At 39.8% G+C, this 21,624-nt stretch overlaps 1 protein-coding gene across 1 annotated transcript in view; it reads right to left on the bottom strand.

Annotated features, from left to right (window-relative positions):
- The window catches only part of MASP2 (MBL associated serine protease 2), a 900,261-nt gene that overhangs the window by 306,562 nt on the left and 572,075 nt on the right, over positions 1-21,624 (bottom strand). The window contains exon 7 of the mRNA XM_044063217.1: positions 19,613-19,731. Coding sequence (XP_043919152.1) covers positions 19,613-19,731 — 119 coding nt within the window. The remainder of the gene's footprint in view (positions 1-19,612; positions 19,732-21,624) is intronic.

Below are 21,624 nucleotides of genomic sequence, written 5' to 3'. Positions count from 1 at the left end.
AGCTGTGTTTGATTAGCGGCATGGGCACTGGCGGGACTGGGCAAGTAAGGGTGGCGGTGAGCAGCTGATGCCAGTTCTGCCATCCTGAGGGCGGGGATTGGAGGGGTGGGAGACTGGTCAGTTTGCTGCATTGTCAACAACTGCAGAAGTGCAGGTTTACTGCCTGCAGCAGGCAGCGTATCATACCCATGCTGCACAGCAGTGTGCTTCCTTGCTATGAGGTTGCATACATGTGCTGACATGCATGTACTTCCCAAGAACAGCTGTATTGATGAGAGCAAGCTGCCGAGGGGCTGGGAATAGGACAGTCTGCAAACTCTACAACCTGGGCCTCTGTCTAACATCTTACTCTTCCTCCAGCTGGAAGAAAATTGGTTGGGGGCTCTCACCCTGATGGAGAAACAAGTGAGTCAGTTGTGGTCAGATAATAGTGTGGACACCCCCCAAAATATGCTAAATATATACCAGGCTGTGAGGAGTAACAGCTCTGACAAATACTTTATAGAAAGAAACATTTTGACTATGCATGTGTTTGTTTTATTATTAATTTTATAATAATCCATTCTATGGTGTACTCATGCCTGTGCGATGGTAAACAAACCATTCCGATTGTATCATTCTGCAATATGATTGGGGCTTATATTAGCATATGTGTTTAACACTAAATATTACGTTTTAGACGTAAACTTTCCTTCTGTAATTATTGCATTTTGTAAATGTCTGCTCTTTGCATTACACCTATTTCTTCAATGTAATTCATAATTTATTGTTACATTTTTTGATGCATGCTTCTTGTTTTGGCCACCTTAACCCAGGTTGTGGTCGAAAATGGTACTTGAACCAGTCTACTTACCCAGTTAACAAATGTTAAAATAAAATATAAAAATAAATAAACAAATAAAATAACTATATTGGAGTTCTATTGTGGTAAATGTCAAGTCTGTTATCTAAAGTCAGCTCATGTCAGTTTATACAATGATCAGTAATGTGTACAATAAGAACCCCTGACCACAAACTGGAGTGTAGAATAAGAACCCCTGACCACAATCAGTGATGTGTAGAGTAAGAACCTCTGACCACAAACTAGAGTGTAGAATAAGAACCCATGACCGCAATCAGTGATGTGTAGAGTAAGAACCCCTGACCACAATCGGTGATGTGTAGAATAAGAACCCCTGACCATAATCAGTGATGTGTAGAATAAGAACCCCTGACCGCAGTCAATGATGTGTAGAATAAGAACCCCTGACCACAATTAGTGATGTATAGAATAAGAACCCCTGACCACAATCGGTGATGTGTAGAATAAGAACCCTTGACCACAATCAGTAATGTGTAGAATAAGAACCCCTGACCAGAATCAGCGATGCGTAGAATAAGAACCCCTGACCACACTCAGTGATGTGTAGAATAAGAACCCCTGACCACACTCAGTGATGTGTAAAATAAGAACCCCTGACCACAATCAGGGATGTGTAGAAGAGCCCCTGACCACAAACTGGAGTGTAGAATAAGTACCCCTGACCACAATCAGAGATGTGTAGAATAAGAACCTCTGACTACAAACTAGATGTACAATAAGAACCCCTGACCACAATCAGTGATGTGTAGAATAAGAACCCCTGACCACAAACTGTGATGTGTAGAATATGAACCCTTGACCACAATCAGTGATATGTAGAATAAGAACCCTTAACCACTAATTGGAGTGTAGAATAAGAACCTCTGACCACAATCAGTGATGTGCAAAATAAGAACCCCAGACCACTAACTGGAGTGTAGAATAAGAATTCCTGACCAGAATCAGTGATGTGTAGAATAAGAACCCCTGACCACATTTAGTGATGTGTACAATAAGAACCCCTGACCATAATCAGTGATGTGTACAAGCAGAACCCCTGACCACAATCAAGGATATGTAGAATAAGAACCCCTGACCACAATCAGTGATGTGTAGAATAAGAATCCCAGACCACTAACTGGAGTGTAGAATAAGAATTCCTGACCAGAATCAGTGATGTGTAGAATAAGAACCCCTGACCACATTTAGTGATGTGTAGAATAAGAACCCCTGACCACAATCATTGATGTGTAGAATAAGAAACCCTGTCCACAATCAGTGATGTGTAGAATATGAACCCCTGACCACAATCAGTGATGTGTAGAATAAGAACCCCTGACCACAATCAGTGATGTGTAGAATAAGAACCCCTGACCACAGTCAGTGATGTGTACAAGAAGAACCCCTGACCACAATCAATGCTATGTAGAATAAGAACCCCTGACCACTAACTGGAGTGTAGAATAAGAATTCCTGACCAGAATCAGTGATGTGTAGAATATGAACCCCTGATCACAGTCACTGATGTGTAGAGTAAGAACCCCTGACCACAGTCAGTGATGCGTAGAGGAAGAAACCATGACCATAATCAGTGATGTGTATAGTAAGAACCCCTGACCACAGTCAGTGATGTGTAGAAGAAGAAACCATGACCATAATCAGTGATGTGTAGAGTAAGAACCCCTGACCACAATCAGTGATGTGTAGCATAAGAACCCCTGACCACGTCACTGATGTGTAGAGTAAGAACCCCTGACCACAGTCAGTGCTGTGTAGAATAAGAACCCCTGACCACGAACTGGAATGCAGAAGGATAAGTAACCGACATTTGATTTTGCCCAGTTTTGGTATAAATGACTGTATAAACAGCCTACAAAAGTTCCACCTTCTCTAGCAATCAACCAAAACCACTTTCCCTGTATAATGTATTGACTGTGAATTTGAGTCCTCAAGACTGATCTAATCTAAATGGTGTGGCAGCAGCATGTGTTTATGATGTAAGAGGGAAACATAACCTCTCAATTGTCTCTGATTTTGCAGAACGCCCCTGATTGTACTTCATATTTTTTGCCCTGTACCTTATAACATTTAAGATTTTCTGGTAAATCAATGAGGATTACAGTCAGCCAATAATACCAGATATTATAGTTTCATACTTCTTATTCAGAAAATGCATATTGATGCAAAACCTGTTTTTCTGGCAACTTTCTAAGTTTATAAGAACAATATTAAAAATCATTATGACTGAGTGGGAACATAGTTAAGTAAAATGGTTTAGAGATTGAGAGGTATGGCTCCATACAGAAGGCATGCCCAGGAACTGTTTCTTATTTATTAAAGTCCAGTTACCAAACAGGATAGACAACAGTTCAGCACTCGACAATGTTGCCTCACAGTACCTCGTTCTCTAGTTTGCATCCTGCACTAGGTACCATCTATGTGTGGAATTCACCTATTACCCCTGCCTCCATGTGGGCATTTGCTGGGTACTCTGGTTTCCAACTATATCTTAAAGAAATGCTGGTAGATTAAGTGGTGATCCTCCCAAATACATAAATGTGTGTGTGTGTGCATGCAATATAATCAACAGGATTTGAACCTGTGCAGGGAAACCCCAATGGGCTTCAAGTCCATCACCTTAACCACTCAGCTACAATTGAAGTTGAAGTTATGGAATGCCTGCAGAGTCAAGGATTTGATGTAGAATGTCTAACACAGATTACATCACAGCATGATGGAACAAGTCCCCAAAGTAAGGAAGATCAGGTAACATATGAAGAAGAAATATGGACATGGGAAAGAAAAAGAGATTTAATATGGTGTAATATCTATGCAAAGGAGAAAGCAAAACTAATCAATACAAAAAGAGCAGAACCAAAGATATTTGAAGAGAAATACAAGTAAAGGAATCCAGATATGGACAACTTTACAATACAAAAAGTAAGAAGACAAACAGGAAAAGTAGAAAAGGAGATCAGTAATGGAGAAGTTAAACAAATAAAACTGAGGTCATGAAGTACCTCCAAAGTGAAGGATTCAGTGTAGAAAATCTAATTCAGAAAGCACCACAAAAGGACAGATCAATGGGACTCCAAATTAAGGGGAAACCAGTGGAATGGGAAGCAATTGGTCAGGTGCCATATGAAGATATTTTGGAGCCTTCCACAGAAAACCAGTATAAACATTCACTTGAAGTTGGACAGCAAAGGAAGGAACAGGAAATTGTGGAAACTGATGCAGTTAATGTTGAGGAGTGATAGGTCAGTGAGTTCTCATATGACAGAGCAACGGATGACACAGGATGAAATTGAAGAGAATGTGCCACAAGAAGATGCAATAGAACTTTGTATAGAATGCCCACAGGGATTGGAAAACAAAAAATGTGCTCTCAGTCTAGAAGAAACCGAGCTAAGAGGAGTTGCTTGACTTAATAGAGATAGACATATTAAGATCAATGAAAGAAATAGACTGCAGAAGGTCAACAAAACCCCAAAAAGGCAGATGTATGATAAAACAAATGAACACAGTAATTAGGACTGTCCATAGAGATTCATGCAATATAACAGAAGTAAACAGGATATAGTATTGTGCAGCTAAATTAATAACTGATAAAGTTCTACCACAAGAACACAGGGTAGTGAGGGAAAGGAAAGGGAGAAATCAAATACCATCATGGAAGTATCAAATAGAGAAAACTATAAATTAACTAAGACAAGAAGTGTCGCTATTAGAAGAGTATAGAAGAGGGAGCAGATCAACAAAACTACTCAGAAAGATAGACATGCTAAAGCAATGTATGGTATTAGAACAGATCCAGATCTATCATACACTATCGCAAATAAACTGAAAATCTCAGCACAGGGGGAAAAACTTAGAGGATACATAGAGAAATATGAAGGAAAAGTACAAAATAAGCAATTTATTGATGACCCAAAAAAGTATTATAGAGAATTGGGAAGTAAGGTAAAAAGGAATTGGAAGACCACCAAAAAAGAAGAAATAGATACATTTTAGAGAAGTATCTATGAAGATCCTGTGGGGAAGCCGCGGTGGTACAGCAGTAGCATTGTTGCCTCACAGCAAGAGGTTCTCCTGTTCAATTCACGTCTGGAGTGCCTTCTGTGTGGAGTCTGCATGTCCTCCCCGCGGTCGAGTGGCCTCCGAAAGACATGCATGAATAGGTGTGCCTTCGCTGAAGGTCGGGCGTCGGGCTGGCAACTCGGCACCATAAAAAAATCTACTGCCAATCATTAGCAGACCGGAGTTCCGGTGTGGTGACCCCTAACTGGGAAAAGCCGAAAAGAAAGTATCTATGAAGATCTTGTGGAACATAAATATGCTAATTAGACAGAAAAAGTAAAAGAAAGAATAAGAAGTTTAAAGATACAGGATATGAAATGGGATGAAGTAACAACCAGAGAGACTGAAACAAAAATAAGAAAAGCCTCTAATCACAGATATACCCCAGGGATTACCTCAGTGTCACTGCTCAACAGAGGCACAGCAAAATAATGGGTATAGTTCCCCATACTAAAGGGGTGGCTTAAGCCACAAAACTATGGGCTAGGCTTGTAAATGCCCTCGGGCAGATAGCCTAGTATGAACCTATGAACCTATGAACCTATGAACCTAATTGGAAAACCTCAGGCCCAGATGCAGTACCTAACTTCTGGTTAAAAGTATTTAATATCTTTGCATGAAGATTTAGCCATGAGTAAGAACTATTTATATGCACACCCTGAACAGACACCAACCTGACTAACAGCAGGAAAACAATATTCCTACTTAAGAGTGAACCTACAAGCTACCCTAAGAATTACAGATTAATAACTTTCCTTCTGATGACATATAAACTATACATGGGAATTGATGCCGAAAGTTTATAGTTATTTAGAAGAAAACTCAATTATGGCAGTACAAAAAAGGGCAATAAAAGAAAGTCATACTGAAGAAATGATCATTTGTTGTTAAATAAAGTCATAGTAGAGAACTGTAAAAAGGGGAAGAATCTAAGTATGGCATGGATTGACTACAAAAAAGCATTTGATAGTATCCCACATTCATGGATAAAAGAGTGCTTAAAAATGTATAAGATACATCCTACACTGATCGACTACATTACAGTGACCTTGAAACAGTGGCAGAACACTTTGCAATTAAGCCATGATAAAGGACAAATTATTATCCCAGGGATAAAAATTCAAAGGGGGATATTACTGGGTCACTCTCTGTCACTGCTGCTATTCTGCCTTGCCCTTAACCCCTTAAGCTGTCTACTTAACAACTTAGGCCATGGCTATAATTTGGCTCCTAGAAAACAAGAAAGTGTAAAGACTTCTCATCTTCTCTTTGTCAATGATTTAAAATTGTATAGCACATCAGATGAGGAACTAAAAGCACAACTGCAAGTTGTCAAAACTTTTTCAGATGATATAAGAATGTAATTTGGTCTTGCTAAATGTGCAAAAGCAACATTTAAAGCAGGAAAACTGCAACACCAGGAAAATATCAGTTTGGGAGAGGGATGTGATATAAAAGAACTTGAGCAAGAGTGAGTATATAAATATATGGGAATTGATGAAGGATCAACAATAAAACATGAACAAATGTGAATAAAACTTAGTAAGGAATATTTCCGAAGACTTAAATTAATTCTGAAAACAGCACTGACATCTAGGAACAAAATCCAAGCTATAAACCAATTTGCTCTTCCTGTCCTAACTTGCAGTTTTGGAGTGACTGACTGGCCCCAAAACGTGTTAGATAGATTAGACAGTAACACAAGAAGGATGCTTCATGCTCACCAAATGAGTTATAAAAATCAGTGCATACCAAGATTATATATTCCCCATTCTGAAGGAGGGATGGGCCTCCTTGAAATTGATTACATGTATAGATCTGCAATTGTGGGACTCCACACATATCTGCTGTCCTCACAAGACCCAAACATAGTGAATGTTTTGAAACATGAGGAGAATAAATCTAAGATGACTTCCCTGCTTAGTCTAGTAGAAGCATATCGGCGTCAAGCAGGAATGGAAATCAAACCAGAAGTAGATAAAAACCAGGGAGAAACTGAATGTGCAAAAAAACAAAAGAAAGAATATGAGGTGAAGGAGCAGATGAGAAGGCAAGAAATGTGGAAAAAGCATAAATATAGTTGCAAGTATAGAGAACTTCTGGAAGAAGCTCATGTTGATCAGGAATGAATGCAGAAATGGTTAAGGGGAGGTGAATTCAGACCAAGAGATGAAAGGTTAATATTGGTGGCCCAAGATAGTGGGCTACGTGCACACTGGTTTACAAAGTCCATTGAACATGTGGGAGAAACAGACAAATGTAAGTTTTGCAAAATAGAATTTGAAACAGTTGCACACCTCGTTGTTGGTTGTGACATACTAATTGCAGAAGGACTGTATACTGAAAGGCATAATAATGTGGTGAGATTGCTGTACTGGTGATTGTGCAAACATTATGGTACTGAATTGGCTGAAAAACACTGGAAACATGAGCGACAAAGCATCATAGAAAATGATGACGTCTACATCACATGGGATCATCCATTACCAACAGTTCAAAAGACAGATGCGAGAAAACCAGATGTAGTGGTCCATGAAAAGAAGACAAAAGTAACATTGATCATTGAACTTGCCACACCCAGTGACCTGCCCGCAGAGAGACACAAAGTCATAAAATATCAGGATTTGCAAGGAGAAATGAGAACAATGTGGAAGAAAGATACTCAGTTCCAATAATAGTAGGAGCAACAGGTCTTATAAAAAAGAGTCTACAATCATATTTAGATATGTTACCGATACATGTAACTCCGTACGAATTACAGAAAGCGTCAGTACTGGGCACATTGCGGGTGCTGCGAAGAGCACTTCTGGCTGACATCAAAGAGTGAAGGAATACTAATTTCATGAACTTTAATCATAATTTGACTTAGGAATGGGGTCCATTCATATCATGGTATTAGAAACCCAAAAGATTTGGCGAAATTGAAAAAGGGAGAAAGGCCACAATTACAACACCCAAACAATTACTTATAGATCAGTACTAGGCTAACTGGCCTTTTGAGCCATTTAAGCTTTAAGCTTAGCCAATTACCCCATATGAGAATCAAACTCTGCATCTGTTTGTAAGGTAAACACCTTAAACATTATGCCAACAAAACTGTGTGTGTATGTGTGTGTGTGTGTGTGTGTGTGTGTGTGTGTGTGTGTGTGTGTGTGCGTGTGTGTGTGTATGTGTGTGTGTGTGTGTGTGTGTGTATACACATGTGTATGTGCATGTGCACGCTCACTGACATCCTGTTTAAATAAATTTGAATTTGCATCTGAATCTGAATGTGAATTTAGCATGTGCTGATTACATAAAACCAGCGTATGCATAAATAACTAATTTCATTGTTGACCTGGAAGCTTTGCTGTGTTAAAGAGCCTGATTCTTTGCCTAATGCCCTTTAGTTGTCAGAATGTGGTTTGGCTTACATGAGACTCTGAAGAGGATAAGGTTTGTATAAGAAAATAAATACATGAAGAAATTATTGCAGGGTAGGGTTGGCCTGACACAAAATGGACTATTTCAAGCATGACCTGGGTACATGGTTAAAATACAAAGTCATAACATGTGATCAAAAATGTACAATACAAACAAACACAAAGTATCAGTTTTTGTACCACATTATACAATGTGTGTAATGAAACAGAAGACAAAATAACTTTAAGGTCATCTAGTGGAATAACTTGTGAGGAAACAAGTGATGTAACAATTTGTATCACTAAAGTCAAGTGCATATCTGCTCTCCATGTAAAGGAAGGGGAGGATTCCACAAACTGTATTTGGAATGATAGTTCTCAAATTTTTCATCAAAGTGGCAGCTCTTTTTTTAGTCAAGATTTAATTAACTGCTTATTGTGGATCACACCTGCCTGTTTGCACTGACCTAAAATGATGTGTATGCGAAGGAGGGTTAATAAAACAGATATTGAGCAGGAATCAAAGACATGCTGTTCTGTGACACAAACCTTGTGCTCTTAGGAGTAAGATAAATTGTTTCCTGAAATATCATTTAGAATGTAGTTGGGAGGCAGTGTTTTACAGTTAACAAATTGTAGCCAACCTGATTAATGCAGTGAGTCTGAAGCAAAGGTCAGTATATGTGATAGAGTATGAGGCAAAGTTCATGCACATGTAGCAATGAATGTTGTGAAGGAATCTTATGTCAATGTGCACTGATGTGAATTTTGGCTATGTGCAATATCAGTACAGAAAAAGTTCGATGTGAGGCATTTACAAAACAGGGAAACAGGATGAAGGTAAGAATACACAGAGCTAAAGAAATCGATAGAAAAGTAGTGGGGCTGCACAGATAGCTATACTAGTACCTACAACATTAGAAAAGGTGGGACAGAGGAGGTAACTACCCCGATCACAACACTTTCACTAAATGATATTTTAGTGAAAATATTTTGCCAAACAATTGATCAGAAAATGGGGTGGGGTGGGGGTCAAGCCTTCCTGCAGCCCATACACCTGTGAACTTGAACATACCTACTTTGAGGTTGCTTAATAGTAGAGAAAAAGGAATTCTCCACTATTGCTGAAAGTGATTTCAATGACACATTTTTACAGAAAAAGTGTTCAATGACATTGCCACTGACAAAACACACACTCCCAATTGCACTGGGTACTGACTTGTAAGGGATGTCAAACAGACAAACTCAGCAACCTTTTATAAGGTGGCACACATTGCTTAGGGTTTGGCGTAATGGTTAAAGTGTTTACTCCACAGATACAAAGTGCAGTGTTTAGTTCTCACCTTTGAAGGGAAATTGGCTAGGCTTAAAATGGTCTACAGGGGCAGCAAGGCTAATACCAACCTATAAGCTGTACTTATTTTCCCAGGCTGGCTACTAAATGGTATAAATTAGGACATAGTAGAACCAATTGGCACTGTCGTCAACCACAGTCTAAGTACTGGCTTTGTCCCAGCAGAGTGGAAAACAGCAACAATAATTCCCCTTGCACAAAGGGGGTCTACCAACTGACTTTGGGAACTATAGACCCATAAGCCAGGTTGGTTGGGTCGGTTGCCAGGATCCGCCACATAACACAAGCACTCAGGTCACTCCAGAACAAGTACAAATATGACTCTGTCATTATCCATGTTGGTGTGAATGACCTGAGCCATACCTCCCTGGACTACATGAAAAGAGACATGGAAAAGCTCTCTGATCACGTAGCCCAGGACAGTATGACCCTGACCCTGAGTAGCATCCTGCCCTCACCAGGAATGATAAATTGGTTGTTGTTGTTGTTGTGTCTTTCGGCTTTTCCCAGTTAGGGGTCACCACAGCGGAACTCCGGTCTGCTAATGATTGGTAGTTGATTTTTACATGCCGAATTACCAGCCCTGATGCACAACCTTCAACGAAGGTGCGCCCATTCACGCATGTCTCCACGCAGAAGACACTCTAGCTGAGAATCGAACCGGACAGCGTCTTACTGTGAGGTGACAATGCTACTGCACCACCACCACCACAGGACAAGAATGATACCATGGTATAAAGAAAAAATTCTCGATTTCAGTAATTGGCTAAGTTTCTGGTGTCATTCAAAGGGGATCCAGTGTCTGTCCACCTGGGATGACATGCTCAACAAGCCATGCTGCTTTGCTAGAGATGGCTTGCACCTGTCACCCTTAGGCTTTTGAATACTGGCCAAGGCTCTTGCCACCCCCATAGTGCCTTTTTTAGGCAAGGCTCAAAAGACAAACCCACCGCCATAAATAGCACAAGTAACAAAAAACTGAGGGTAATGCTACTCAATGCCAGAAGTCTAAACCTCAAAATGCATGCACTTGAGGCACTCCTCAGTATGGAGAAAATCAATATATGTGCAGTAACAGAAACCTGATGTAAGGCTCCAGAGAGCACCCCAGCACTACCAGGCTACAACTCATACCATACATTTCGACCATAGAACCCAAACTGAAATACAAAAGGCTGTGGTGTATCCATATTCATCAAGGATACCCACACCTCCAGGTTAGTGGTACAGCACGATGCTTCAGAGATCATCCACGTGCAACTAACAATGGGAAAAACTGCAATTCAAATTGTAGCTTGCTACAGATCACCCACCATGTCCCAGGACCCCCATTCCACATTTCTGGAAACACTGGAAAACATAAAGGTCCTACCAAACACCCTAATATTGGGTGATTTCAATTACCCAAACATTAACTGGGAGAACTACTCAAGTACTAACTCCCTTGCCCAACATTTCCTAGAATTTATAAACTCAAACGCCCTGGTTCAACTGGTCAACACTCCCACCAGAGGTGACAACATATTGGACCTGGTCATCACCAACATGGGCGACCAGTGTTCTACACCATAGGTCAACCCCTCGCTGGTTAGATCTGACCATAAACAAATCACTTTGGATATCCATATTCCACCCCCCCCCAGACAAGAAAGCCACCATGAAAAACTTTTCAAAAGGAAAATTCACATTACTTAAGACCGAGGTGGAAAGTTTCAAACCTCCATGCTGAAGGATAACACTGTCCAAGCTGCAAAATCCTTTACTAATGCATTCTATGGGCAGCTACAAGAATGCATGGATCGTGCCATCCCAAGCAAAACCAAAACTCACTCCTCCAAGAAAAGGAAACCAGTCTGGTGGACTTCTGCCATAAACAAGCTATACAATAGAAGGAGGAAACTAGTACAGAAAAGAGTAAAATCCCAAGAAGGGAAGACATCCCTGATCAGTATCAGCAAGAAACTACGATCCCTCATAAAATCATCCAAGGCGAGCTTTGAAAGAAAAATTGCCAAGGACTCCAAAGATAACCACAAGGCATTCTTTAGCTATGTCAAGAATCTAAGTGGCAATGCTCAGATCTGCTTGGAGTTAGTGCAGAATGGCACAAAATACACTAAACCGACTGATATTGCCAACATCCTGGTAGACAGGTTCAGCGCAAATGTCACCTCCCTCTCACCCCCAAAAGGGCCCAAACTCAGCCTCTCCACAGGCTGCATACCCATAGAGTGGCACACAGCAGCAGTTATTCCACTCCACAAAGGTGGAGTCACAACAGACCCTGGGACCTATAAGCCTGACTAGCTTGGTCTGCAAGGCTATGGAGCGCATCATCATGGAACTCATTAACAGAGACATTGGGAACCTCCAAACACTGGACCCTACCCAGTTTGGCTTTGTTAAGGGCAGATCATGCCTCCTAAACCTGGTGGACTTCTTTGAAACAGTTACCAAGGCTATAGACGAGGGAAAGGTGGTACACACAGCCTACCTAGACCTCGCTAAGGCCTTCAACACCATTCCCCATTCTGGTATTAAAGACAAGCTCACCAGCCTGAACATAAACCCCTACATCACAAGATGGGTTGCCAACTGGCTCAGGGACAGAACCCACATGGTGAGAGTTGAGGGAGCTAGGTCCGGCTCTAAACCGGTTACAAGTGGCATTCCCCAGGGCTCAGTCCTAGGACCCCTCCTGTTCGGCATATACTTCTCAGAGGTACAGGCAAGCACAGGAGGACAATGGCTGATCAAGTTCGTAGATGACTGCAAACTAGGGGCTATAACTGACTCTCCGGATGACACAGACATCCTCCAAAAGGGTCTCACTGAGATGGATACCTGGTGTCAAAATCATGGCCTCAAGCTAACTGCCAAAAAGTGTATAGTCATCCTCTTTGGAAAAAAACAAAGTACCCACAAACTACCACATAGGTGGTAGTCCCCTAAATACAGAAGACGTAATAAGGGATCTGGGGACCCAAGGAGATAGTAATCTCACCTTTGATAATCACATTGACAAAGTGGTTAGAAAATCCTTTTATGTGGCCCACCTAATCACAAAAGGGTTCACATCCAGATTAAAAGAGGTCATTGTGCGCCTCTACTCATCACTCATCAGACCCATCTTAGAGTACAATGCCCCATTTGGGATGTACCTTACAAGACAACTGCAACAGCTGGAAAGACCACAGAAGTACCTCACCAAGAGGATCAATGGCTTCAAACAGATGCCCTATGCAGCTTGACTGAAGAAACTACAGTTGTACTCGGTTGCATACCGCATACTCAGAGGTGATCTCTGCCTGACATACAAGGCCATGTCCAACCCAGAATTGATGGACATGCTCCACCTAAAGAAAACCTTATCCCCTCGAGCCACACGCTCTAGGGATCTAAACCTCACCACAACAATAAATAGGACATGCTGGAGGGATAGATTCATGTCCCAGAGACTTCCCATCCTTTGGAACAAGATCCCAATCTACATTAGGCAGAGCTCCTCGCTAACACTCTTCAAAAGAAACCTTGACGAGTGGATGGGAAACAGAAAGTTTACCCCGGGGATCACTTCAGTGGCTCTGCTGGACAGAGGCACAGGGAACTAATCTAAGGGGATGGCGAAAGCCAACACATTCTGGCTAGGCTTATAAATGCCTTCGGGCAGATAGCCTAGTACCCACCTATGAACCTATGAACCTAAGCCTAATCAGCCTTATTTGCAAGACCATGGAAAGAATCATCATGGACCTTATCAACAAAGACATAGGTGACCTTCAATCTCTTGACCTAACCCAATTTGGCTTCGTTAAGGGTAGATCATGCTTATTAAACCTGGTGGATTTCTTCAAGCATGTCACCAAAGCCCAGGATGAAGGTAAAACAGTACATACAGCCTATCTTGACTTAGCCAAGGCTTTTGACACAATCCCCCACTCAGGCATCATTGAGAAACTCCCCCAGCTGGGACATTAACCCATATGTCACTAGAGGGGGAGCCAAATGTCTCACTGACAGAACGCATACAGTGAAAGTTGGGGATTCCACCTCTAACAGCAGACCAGTTACCAGTGGTGTACCACAAGGATCTGTGCTGGGCCCTCTACTGTTTGGAATATATTCCTCAGAAGTGCAGGCACAAATAGATGGCCTTTGGCTTGCCAGGTTCACTGATGACTGCAAATTGGGTGCAATCACTGAGTCCCCCTATGATGCTGACATACTACAAAAAGGGCTTACACAGACAAATGATTAGTGCCAAAGACATGGACTTAAACTAAATACAAAACAATGAGTCATCAGCCCTTTTGGCAAAAGGCAAGTCCCTGCAAATTACAATATTAACACTACCCCACTTAACTCAAACCCTGTGGTGAGAGATTTGGGAACCAAGGTTGACAGCAACCTTAACTTTGATCACCATGTGCCCACAGTGGTAAGGAAGGCCTTCTATGTTGCACATCTCATAAGAAAGGGCATCGCATTCAGAGCTAAGGATGTTATAACTCCCTTGTACTCATCCCTCATCAGACCACTAATAGTATACAATGCTCTCTTCTGTATGTACCTCACCAGACACCTGCAGCAGCTGGAGAGACCTCAGAGGCTTCTCACCATGAAAATTCAGGGTGTTCAACACATGAACTACATGGACAGACTGAAGGCCTTGCCACTGTATCTTATAGGCTGCTGAGAAGCAACTTGTGCCTGGCCTAAAGAGCAGTCTCGGACCTTACCCTAATGGAAATGCTGCACATCTGGAAGTCAAATGGGACAAGATTCACTTGTTCTAGGGATCCTTCCCTAGCCTGCAACATTAACAGAACATGCTGGAGAGGCAGATATGTCGCCCAGAGATTGCCACTTCTCTGGAACAAACTTCCAATTCACGTAAAACAGAGCTCCCCAATGACCATATTTAAGCATAACTTAGACAACTGGATGGGAGACCGTAAATATCTGGGGGTGTCACCTATGTCCCTCTTGGATAAGGGCAGTCGGTGCTGATCATAGACACACTGCAAATATAGACCATACAATTTGGTCAGTAAGGGAACAAGGGTATAACATGGCCAGACTTATAAAGGCCATAGAGCCAAAAGCCTAGTATTTTTGTATTTGCTGGCATTCTCATGAGGGGTGGATGTGCAGTGATGTAAGCATATGCCTATGGGCATTCTCACTCACGGTGTGTAAACTTAAGCCCACCCATTCAGAGTATATATGTGAGTCACTAATGCTGCTCTCCAGCATCCACTGGGGTACAGTGTGGTGTCACAGACCCATTTCCTCCCCTTGAGACAGCTGAGCTTACCCCCCCCCCCACCCCCCAGCTGACCTTCCATCTTCCCAGATTATGATGGGCAAGTATAATACATGAACCTTTGTGGAAGAGGGGTTACTCTACATCAGCCACCAACAGAATGAGATATGGATTATTAGCTCCTTATGATTTCCACATTTACCAAGTAGATGCCCATCTGAAAAATCATCTCAGTGAAGACTCCATGGAGATCAGAACTGTTGCATATGCTGATATCTCTCTTTCTCACTCTCTCTCTCTCTCTCTCTCACACACACACACACACACACACACACACACACACACACACACACACACACACACACACACACACATACACATACACTCACACTGCCATTATGCTGAATGGTGAATGAACACCTTTATTGTGAAGCCATTTGCATGTTTGCATTACCTTTCCCTTCACAGTTTAAAGACTGTTAGCCTTTCCATTAATATAGTTATCTCTGTGTGAACACGCTACTGCATTAATTGCAACATGCATACAATTAGTGACACCCAGGACTGGATGAAATATGGCAAAGTCACAGAGGGCAAGAATAGTGGTGTCTCTCTTGTGTGAATCTGATGAATGACATGTGGTCTTCTGTATACTGAATTAGCACGACAGGCAATATGTCCAATATCCTCTGTTTAGATTACCAAGACACCTTCATTCTCTTTTGGATGCTGGAAGGTCTCTGTGTTGGAAATAGTTAAGGCAATACCTGCCTTAGTAAGCATGCATTCCTTCAGCTGCCATATAGAGGTTGCACATGCTTCACACAGATCTTACCAACTTATGGTCCACTCAGACCTGACCAGTGATCTAAAGCCATGGTATAAAAATTGTGGACACTAAAGTGGATGCTGCTGCAAAACATGTCTCGCCATAGTAGGTCTCTGCATAGTGTGATGCTTATGAATTTGTTTCTGTTTAATCAGCTGTGCATATCTACTATGCACTCTGATATTTTTTCCATATACTTATTCCTTACACGTGAGTAACTTGTGTCCACAGTGCTTCTGAATGACATTACCTGTGTCTTCTTACTCATTTGCATATCTTATCATTCTTTCTAAATGTACTGGACGCTGTACAAAGCCTAATACCTATGCAGACCTTGCATGTGAATTGCCAACACTGTGTATATGTGTGAGCCAAGTAAATATGACTGTTGTACTCTGTAATTGTTTCAGAATCCTGCCCGAGGACATTACCTTGTTTAAAGAAGTCCTGTATGTGTAGGAAACATCTGTTTGTGTGCCCTTGGCTTGTGACAGTATTATGCAAATAGTTAAAAAATGCATTTGCTCCCTTTAAAGGTTCTCATGCCCTTATTATCACTTCACTATTAAATACATATAGCTTGTCTCTGTCTTTTGCTACATTTTTAGCAGTATTTGTGAACTGTATGTTCATTACTTATGCTTTTCTCAAATCTAATTGAAAATGAAATATTTTACCTAAGCAGAGTATAATATGACATGTAGCAGAAAATGGATTTTTATGAGACTTCTAAACTGCACGAGCCAAAGCTGGTTTGTTTGTTGCAGGTATTTATCCAGTCCGTGGCTGCAGTCCCACTTAAGTACATGTAAGCCTCTGCATGTGATAAGTATTCATATCTTGTTCTGTGACAAACACACACGCTCGCACACACACACACACACACACACACACACACACACACACACACACACACACACACACACACACACACACACACAAGTAAAATTGTACTAGCACATCTGCACCTAATGCCAGATATAACTACCTAAGATACTAAGTAATTAACGTGCCACACATGCCTGTCTAGCTCTGATGTCTCACATAGTTTACAGTTGCCATTTCACCTTAATCCTATCAACTTCTGCCTTCCTGCTTCCGCCTTTCTAGTGTAGCTTTTGACTTCTTCTCCTATCTTCTCTCTTTTATTCTGCTTGCTACAGAATAGCCTTTGCATTCTTTCCAAACCTCTCACATCCATCTGTAAAAGTTATCACTGTACATTCGATACTATACACAGATGACTCACAAACTTTTCTGTCAAAGCACCCACCCATCTATGGGAAGTGTACTAGTAATGTTCTAGAGCAAATGTATATACACTTCTTGAACTTATAACAAAGTTATAAGAGTGATGAATAATAAACAATACTTATATTATATTATATTATATTATATTATCTTACATTACATGATAATGTATCCTTAGTTTACAAAAAAGTTACAAGGATGATGAATAATTAACAATACATGCAATATATTATATTATATTATTAGTTCATTTTTCTTTAGTTTATAACTAAATCACAAGAGTGAGGAATAATAAACAATACAATGTAATATATATTATATTACATTATATTGCTATATTATATTGTAGTTTATCCTTAGTTTATAAAAAGGTCACAAGATTGATGCATAATAAATAATCCATGTAATATATTATATTATATTATATTATATTACATTATATTTTTTCCTTAGTTTATAACAAAGCTACAAGAGTTATGAATACTAAACAATACATGAAAATATTATATTATATATTATATTATATTATATTATATACAAGTTCATTTATCCTTAGTTTATAACAAAGTCACAAGAGTGATGAATAATAAACAATATATATAATATAATAAAGTGTGTTATATTATGTTATATTATATTATAGTTTATTTATCCTTATTTTATAACAAAGTTACACGAGTGATGAAAAATAAACAATACATGTATTATATTATATTATAATTATATTATATTATATTATATTATATTATATTATATTATATTATATTATATTTAACTGGCTAAGTGAACTGGTCCAAGGACCCCTTTCACCCAAAACCTGGACCTTATAGGCAAGACAACATAAACACACACACACACACAGACACACACACACACACACACACACACACACACACACACATATATATATATATATATATATATATATATATATATATATATTAATTCAGAAAGTAAAATGTATATGTTAAAGAGAAACACAACACATGGAACAGACCCAGTGACATCATATAGTTAATCATGGGGTTAAATTCTATACTGTGACTGGAATATAAAGCATACACAAACTAATAATCCAGGTGAAGAAATCCCTTTTCTGTTTGTGACCTTAATTGTAAGTTTTATGCATAATTAGGTGGTGCTGAATATTTATTCAATGATTCATATCTCTAATAAGAAACTTATTAATACAATAAATCTTTAGTAGAATGAGGGGAAGTGCAGATAACACAGCTGTGATATGATCAAAATGCTGTATTGTACACAAAACCTGGATATAATAGAACCATTTAGCAAATATTATAATTTGTACACACTGGCTCTATTAGCATGGCATATAAATGACTATGGGAATGTTAGCATCCCCTTGTGTTTGTAGCAGTTTCATAGCAGAGACACTAGAAATAGATCATTGCGTCTTACAGGCTTATACAGGTATATCTGCATCAGGTCCAAAGCACACTTGTGCTGAGACTGACTGACATTGATATACCCATTTACTGTGTCCACAGCTAAGCCATCCCCATACGTCTTCTTTCATCGTACCATTTTGGTGTCAGCTAAGCAGATGCCTCTTCCTTACTGATACAGTAGGAATTTTCTGGAATCTATTACTATCTGAACCTCAATTTAATTCAGTTTAAGGAGTCTTATAGTGTTTCTTTTTCTCACTTCATCTTCTTTTGTGTTACACTTTAGAATGGGTTTCAGAGTAATGTGCCACATGAATGAAATAAATGCATTACATAACACAGTGTGACTAATTAGCATGAGCCCTTTTGTAACTGCTCATGTAGTTTGTGTGCCCTTTTTTATTTATTTATTATTATTTTTAGAAACTGTGTACAGTATATAGTCAGGGTTGGGAGGGTGGCTAATGGTTAAGGTGCTTGCCTTACAAACACAAGGTGCAGGGTTTGAGTTTCACAACGGATAATTGGCTAGGCTTAAAATGGCTCACAAGGGCAGTTAGCTTAGTACTAACCTATGAACAGGTTGCAGTGCAGTGCTGTAATACTGTTTCAGGTTGCTTTACGTGCGAAAATTCTCAGCTGAGGTGCCTTCTGTGTGGAGTCTGCATGTCCTACCAGTGTTTGCATGGATTTCTTCTGGGTGCTCCAGTTACCTTCTACATTCCAAAGACATGCAGTAGCCAGTGGATTGGACCCTGTAACCTGACCATACATATGAGTGTGCATGCGAGTTTGTGGTGTGGAAGAAATACTGCAGCAGGGCTAGCCACCTGGTGCTGCAAGCCTTGGTTCTAGGTGATTGTCACTGCTGAAAGTGACACCAACCTCATGTGCAAAAATGGGAAAAGGGGTTGAGGGTGGATGAATGGATACTTGGTCTCAAACATTTCTTCCTCATCTGACTCCCCTCTTCCTGCTCTGCTACATCTGCAAATATTATAAATCCTTTGTAGCTTTTTGGCAAAAAAGGAAAAATAAAATAATGTGCTCTTACTTTAATAAAAAATGCACTAGTATCTCAACAAGGGATAAAAACAACTGCAAAAATTAATCTGCAACAACATACAGACTTTAGTTAATTTCAAGAGTGCCAGTGCATATCACATATAACTACCTACCTGCATCATTTCATACCCAGTATCACAGGAAATGCTGAATCTGTCTTTAAAGATGTATTTTTGTTGTGCTGGAGAAATTTGACCATGAGGTGGAGCTACAGGCTTGGGACAAGGCATGGCTGTAAATAAATATACATTTTAGTTAATCTTTAATGATTACAGGATGTGTTCCTGCAATTAAAAACAGGAAATTTAGTTCTGCAAATCGTATATCATGATTTAATAATATTGCATTGATATAAAGGTCTAAGGGTCCTACATTATTTGTAATGTTCTTTTGAAGTCTAATTGCATTTACAAAATGGTTACTATGGTGTTTTAATGTCTGTATAGCAGATATGCTCTAGTCATGATAAATGAAATACTCACACTGGCCAAGCAATGTGTCTAAAACTAGAAACTTTTACATGAGTAACTATTTAATGAAGTCTACACCTAGGCCATAACATAAAATGATTGTTGAACAAGAGACATAAAAAGTGCATTAAAGTATGTTCATTCATTATGCCATTCACTTACAAACACATGCCTCATATTTTTGGACTGTTCCTCATAAAAGTTATGTTTCTCTAGCAAATCACTGAGGATATAAGTTACAAAATAATGACAGACAATGGGTTTCAGATTTCATATCCTTCAGTAAATGCATGATAAGGCAAGACTGCTATTCTATCAATGTTGTAAGCTTGTAAGAACAACATTTAAAATCTCTCCCTGATTCTGAGCCTTTATTCCCCATCTCCATTATTTTTTGTTTCTCCACATTTCTTGTGCTAAAAGATTGAGTTATGTTTATATATATATATATATATATATATATATATATATATATATATATATATATTATATATAAATCCATATTGTTAAGAATATCATCTGAGAGGCAGCTGACTGTTACCCTGTCTTTGCTCGGCATGTGTGTGTGTGTGTGTGTGTGTGTGTGTGTGTGTGTGTGTGTGTGTGTGTGTGTGTGTGTGTGTGTGTGTGTGTAATTCTGGAGTCATCTACAGCAAACACATCATCATGCTGAGTCACTATTCTTGCGGCTTGAAGGGCTTGGCCATACCACTCTGCTGACTCTTATCTACAGTGGCAGATGAAGTTATATGTAACATGGAATAGGGTGCTAGTGTATTGCTGAGGTTTGTCTGCAGTGCATGTCTACAGTGCTGCATCAAGGATGTCTTTGTGGTTTTGGAAATGTGCTGGGCTATGGTTCCGACTAACCTGCCTTGAACTCTGCTTCTGGACTTGCCTTGCAAAACATTCTCACAATATCTGGGAAGTAACTTCTTTACCTATTTTATGCATTACCATGTACTAATATTGATTTAAAAGTCCTGTTTCGTACTGCAGTAATTTTGCGTCTGATACTGGACCCCTAGCCCATCCATGGTGAGAGAAAGATATACTCCTGTTTTTTTTTTCCTGGCTTGCACTGTTATTGGTTAGATAGCAATTCTAGATTTAATTGGCCTGTGTGCTCTTTCTGTCTTCATTATTTATTTATTATTTATTTACATTTGTTGACCAGGAATGTCCGACTGGAAGCAGGTCCATTTTCAGCGGCGGCCCGGGGAGAAAAGCTCCACAAATTAAAATATTACAGACATACTTACAGATTAAGAATCCTAGCAATTGAAATATTACAAACATAGTTACAGATGAAGAACATATTACATTCAGTAGATAACTAGCATCTGTTCTATCCACAAAGTCATAGCAGATATTAACAATTGTTACAATAAGAAGTTACTGCCATATAATAAGTAGGCAGGCATGGACATATCAGAGCTTGCTGTATCAAAGGTAGTTTGTGGGGTGGAAGAGAGGTAGAGGGTAGATGGTAGATGGAGTGGAAGAAGTTAGAGGGGAGTGTTACAAGGGCATAGCCATCATGTTTTTAGGTGCGCTTTAAGTAATGCTTTGAAGTGGGTGCATGATGGTAGAGAGGTTATTGTGGGGGGGGGTGTTACATAATTTGGCTATAAGCGCTGGGGAATAGTGCTTCT

The sequence above is a fragment of the Protopterus annectens genome, chromosome 2.part1 (genome assembly GCF_019279795.1).
Source record: "Protopterus annectens isolate FY-2018-M chromosome 2.part1, PAN1.0, whole genome shotgun sequence".
NCBI lineage: Eukaryota > Metazoa > Chordata > Ceratodontiformes > Protopteridae > Protopterus > Protopterus annectens.
Note: the sequence above shows the minus strand (reverse complement) of the source record. Positions and strands in the feature narration are given on the sequence as shown.